Consider the following 5689-nt stretch of genomic DNA (forward strand, 5'->3'; position numbering starts at 1 on the left):
GTGGTGAATTGTATTAGCCATTGAAGGAGAGAGCGTTTTTTAAATGTGGACAATGCGGTAAAATGTCTGGAGGTCTCGTCAGTCCGTTTTTGGTGAAGTAAGTACCGGAGAACCGGAGTAAAGTCTACACCTCGACAAACTTTGAACTTCGATTTGAACAAAGCTTCGTACTCTCTAAGCTTCGACACTTTGATTTGAACAAAGTACACCGGACGTTCAATTGTTGAAAGTAAGAAGGTCATCGATCATTGTTTCTTCTGCAGTTTTTTGGTGGATTTTAGTTCGAATTTTGGTGGAAGAAAACCCAAACAATCGCACAAACTGAACTGTAGAAGCTCAAAGAGTGAAGTGTGTTTTGTGAACAGCAGTTTATTATTCCATCCTTGTTTGTTTCGCCTTTTTCGATGAAATTCCTTCCTTCCGAATGCTTTCATCGCTCATTAATATTTATACCCGCACTCATTGACTTTGACTTCTTTCGTTTTCTCTATTTATTCCCTACCTTTTATTATTTGAGATCCCTCCACTCTTCACTTTTTCCTTGCCTCTCTTACAAACTTGTAATTTGTGAATGATATGCTTTTGCTACTTGTGAGTGATTGTTGATCGTCAGAACGCCTGGGGCAGTAATATCCTCCTATCTGTAGGTTGATGAGGAAAAGGTCCATGATAGTGATGGATGCAGGATGATAGGGGCCTCGATCATCATCATCATCATCATCACAATGGCACAACTGGTTGCCATGACAACGGGGCGAGCGGCGCACGTGACAACTCAACTACAATGGCATGCTATTCGCTACTATAGTAATACACTATAATTCCAAAGTAGCAACATGGATACAATATAGTTATATACTTGCCAATGCTCACCTTCTTATTCTTCTTTACTACAAGGATTTTGCCACTGTTAATGATGCTCTTATCATATGTGTGTGTATTGAGATTCACTTCAATCTGTCATCGTTGTTTAAATAGAGAGCATTGATGCTATTTATATGATCGAACTGTCAGCATTCCTTATCAATAACATAAATGTTCCTTGGTCAATCGATGCTGAAGATTTCGAGTTAATTTCACTAGGTGCTGGTCATGTTTGCCTTTCAATATGGATGCTTTTTAGAACCAAGGGGTTTCAGGGATTTCTTATCAACCTAAGCTGTTAAATTAAAATCGTATGAGTTTGATGACATGATGATGTAAAATAGAAATTGCATTTTTATTACGCTATTGAGAAAATAAAGTGAAAGGAAGGACTCCTTGCCAGTGGCAATAACTCAGGAACCACTCAATCAACTTGACAAGAAACATGCCAAGAGAAAACTTAAAAGATTGAAAAAATTGATTCATTAGTCTGCGACTCGTTTGAATTCATTCTAATCGCACCAATATTGGATATGATATTAAATAAATCAATAGAATATTAGACCGATGCTAAGACCAATACTTACTATAAGTAGTAATAGTAGGTATTGCCAAGACTCTACTCATGACGCCATTGGAATTGAGAATTTCGCGTCAGTTTTATTTTATCTATGATCAATATCTATGATTATGAAAAATCAGATGACATATTTTGGTGAGGGTGTCATCAAAATAACGGAAAATAACCTAGAAAATCAGCCTTCCTTTTCCAATTTTCAAAATGTAGGAATTGAAATAAAATTGGAGGAATATATAAAAGTTCCTTGACCACATGAAAAAATACAAAGAAACAGAAAGCCATTCTGAAGAATATTATTTTCCAGTTATCAATCAAAATAGTATCAGTAAATAGAATGAGCAACACAAAGTTTCAAGAAATTCATTCCACGGGTTTTGAAAACAGCGAAGGTTTTATCAATGTTGATGTCGGTGATAAAGTCTTTGTAAGTATTATTAAGACTACAATATTTCGGGAGAAGTTATTATTTTTTTAATATTATTTAAGAGTGATTATTAATTAACAGAACAAATTCATATGAATAAGAGAATTTTATAACCAATTTTACAAACTGAAATTAGGTAGTAAAAAAATCGCTTATATATAGGCCTACTCATTTTCTATTTTAACAATATAGGTTTTTTCATATTTTTCTTATTTAATCGATTCTTCTTTGTAATAATTTATAATAATTTTCCTTTTCAGCTTCGGGGAAGAGAACTGAACAAATCACAACAGGAGGCATATCAATTTTTAAAAGAAAAAAGGGTAGAAGAGATTTTCAACTTTTTGATTGAGCATTTATTGGTGAACACTCCAAGTAAATTTAGTATTCCTTCTTCATTATCAATAAATAAAAATTCAATCAACTTGAAAAAATAAATATATCAAGTTTAAAAAAATATTTTATCATATTATTGTAAGGATTCTTATTTTGAGTAAATTTTACTTCCACACAATTAGGGATAACATATCCCTTGGAAGATACTGTACTCATTCTATGGAGAGCTATAGGCCTATCTGATTGTATAATTAGAAATATTTCCTATTGCTATTTACTAGCCAAGTTTTTCTATGAATCTCAAGAATTTGGAGAGAACCTATTGATGTGATCTGTATTGTTTCAGGAGACCCGTTGAATTTCTTAGTCGATCTTCTAGATAAATGTATAAACTTTCGAGATGACCTAAAGGATCCTCCTTTATTGTTCGATCGGTCCCATCAAGAGATTATTTACAAAGCTTTTGATCCAGGAAACAAGGGCTTCGTAACTCAACAACAGTTTTGTACAGGTGGGTTGTTATTGCAGTTAACTGAAACTTAGTTTCATTTAAAACTAAGGTGGGTTATTTTTGCAGTAAAACTTAACTTAAACTTATAGTTTCATCCACAACAAAATTCTCTATTATAAGCACGGTGTTATATGGGAATAAAAATTTCAGTAAATAGTGAAATAATTTAAACTTAAAATGAAATTCATTGTTACAAAAAATTGTTACATTAATTGAATAATAATTTATTTATATATTTATTGATTGATTAATTAATTTATTTATTTTAATGGCTAAGATTGCAGCTTGGTGACAACCACTAACGTTTCTCAAAGCTCTGCTTCTCTATCAGTCACAAAAACAGAGTAAAATACCTATCAAGAATAAACAAACTCACCTATAATGAAACAATCATGACATCTACAACAATTGAACTAACTTTAATAATCAAACAATAAAACTACCTATAATAATAGTATCAAGTTTCTTGTAAAATCAGTTTCCACGCAAAATAGTAAGAATAGAATAATAGCAAATAGAATTCCAATCAACCCCATACGGAGGGGTTTGTAATATTCTGTAACTCATACTATGTTATCGTTTCATAGATATTTGCTTTTTGAATAACAGTATTTGTTCTTGTTCAACTAAAATGTTGATTAATATTCTGCAGATTGGAACACAGAGGTGAGTACAGGAGTTCAGAGATAGCAGTGGCGGCAAGGGCGTAGCCATGGGGGGTGCTGAAAGGGCTTCAGCACCCCCCGAAATCCTACCCGAAATCCTAAAAAATTTACCTTCTCAAAATACCTTAGTTTTGCTACTTCGCTGGTTACTTTAACGAACTATTAAGCAAGGTTATTTGTCGCAAAAACATGCATAGTACGGGCAATTATTAAAGCTCTTCTGTGGCTGACTGTACGTATTCGTCGCTTCTGTGGCTGAATGTACGGACGCGTTGCTACACGAAATGATCAGCTGATCTACTCACAGTCACAGTGACATGTCAGTCAGACAGTCAGTCCTCAGTCGTCATATTATATATTATTTGTTGCGCTTGCAGTTTTGTAGTCTAGTCCATAGTGGTAGTAGTGGAGTACAGAGTAAGGCTAGGCACACACAAGTTAGTCAACAAAAGACAAGACACGTTTAGTCACAATACTTTACATAGTTGCTTATGAAGACATGTCTAATTGCAATGACTAATCGGTGTGTGTTGCTTCATAAGCAACTATGTGAAGTATTGTGGCTAACTGGTGTTAGTATTGTCTTGACTAACTGGTGTGTCCCCGCCCTAAGTAGTTAAGTGGTAGTTATGTAGTGGAGCATGTAAAAATCTTTCATTTTTTATGTGAGAACGAAAATAAATTTTTGATTCCAGCACTGAAAACCGTTGGTCTTGGAGAATCAAGTCTCCTCCCGTCAATGAGTAAAAATAACATAATTTTCAAAAACGAGTTTTTGATTGAGCTGTAAGTGCTTGCATGAATTTCAAAGTTTTGCATAAACAGTTTAGAATAGATTATCACGCTACACGCTTGTCATCAGGAAAATTATCATCCATCATTCCATCAGATCACATCAGAAATCATTCTAATAAGTAGAGAATTTGTAACAAGTTATCCAAAATTTTACATCATCACATTTCAAGAAGTTTACTTGTTATCAAATTAGAAAAAAAAACAGATTATAGCTGCGTAATTCTTCGAGAATGACAATTTGTCATTGACAGATCATGGAACGCGCAGCGCTGTGAAATAAAGAAGCCCCATTTGTTTATCCACATTTTGAAATAAAGTACTTGAGGTATTTTAATTCATTGAGTCCCTCCATATAGTGTTGTTTATCTCCATGTTTTTGTTTGATTTGAACAGTGACAGCGCTTTGATAAATAATTTGTACTCAATGATGGGTGGAGAGAGAGAGGACATGAATATTTCAACAGCAGTAAGAGGCAGCTTACAATACAAAGGCAGACACAGAGGCTCAGATTCCACATCTTTACTACTGGAAAATGGCTCGAAAAAATCTTCAGTTCACTTCTTTTTAGCAATGAATGAAGGCTCAGATGGATTTGAAAGTCCAGCGAGAATCTCTCATTCAGAGTTTTTCGAACATATTTCACGAAAATCACCAGGACAATTAAGTAGTGATCAGGGTACATCAAGTTTAAGCAGCAAGGAACAAGATTTGAATATCGCAGATCGTGGTTTGGAAAGTGCTATTGATTCAAATCATGACGAAACTGAATATTATGTCAACGAACAATTTATGCACAATAAGAGTTTGGAGGAAATTGTAAGTTTGGAAAATTTACCTTTGACAGAAAACAATGAATCAATTGGAAGTTTTCCTGTTGAGAGTGTGAAGACCAGTGCGGGAGGAATATTGTCGGATAGTCTTAATCTGGAAGAAAATAGAAAACTTTCTTCTTGTTCGAGAGATTCAAAAATTGAAAGTAATGAGAAACGTTCGTCTAGTTTGAAAAACTTGGAAGTTCAAAAGAATGATAATAGTTCTTCAAGTTTTCAATACACGGGAGAAGATAATTCAAAATCAGGCGATAATATCAACGATAGTATGTGATTTGAAGGACTTGAAATCGTATAAACAGAATCAAAGAATCCTGGAGGACAAACGAATAATTTCAAAATGGATGAGTCTGAGTGTAGATTTGCATTCTTGAGAGAGTTGGAGGAAAATTTGATTTTCAAATATAAAATTTGATTTTGATGTTCACAATAATTTGTTTATTTATTCACTGTTATATCAAATCGTTCCTATAAAATGCAATATCTCTGCTTCATCTATTTTATATCGAATAATATACTTCATGACAAAAAACATTGGTGTATTATCAAGATTTCCCATTATAAATTTGCATTTTCTGCTTCTTCATTGAATTCTGTGCAGAAGAGGTCGTAACTCGTAAAGTGTATGATCTGGTAAAACATTGATGGTAGAATACGCTAGCTCAAAATGCCAACTCGCTCAT

The 5689-nt window shown here is 33.8% G+C and overlaps 1 protein-coding gene across 1 annotated transcript; it reads left to right on the forward strand.

Moving 5' to 3' along the window:
• Positions 1–1564: 1564 nt before the first annotated feature.
• LOC111047115 lies at positions 1565–5439 on the forward strand. Its single transcript, XM_022332783.2, has 5 exons — positions 1565–1868; positions 2129–2243; positions 2551–2715; positions 4076–4166; positions 4569–5439. The coding sequence occupies exons 1-5, from the start codon at positions 1779–1781 to the stop codon at positions 5278–5280; spliced, it is 1173 nt and encodes a 390-aa protein (XP_022188475.2). The 5' UTR covers positions 1565–1778; the 3' UTR covers positions 5281–5439.
• The last annotated feature ends 250 nt before the right edge of the window (positions 5440–5689 follow it).

The sequence above is a fragment of the Nilaparvata lugens genome, chromosome 8 (assembly GCF_014356525.2).
Source record: "Nilaparvata lugens isolate BPH chromosome 8, ASM1435652v1, whole genome shotgun sequence".
Taxonomy (NCBI): Eukaryota; Metazoa; Arthropoda; class Insecta; order Hemiptera; family Delphacidae; genus Nilaparvata; species Nilaparvata lugens.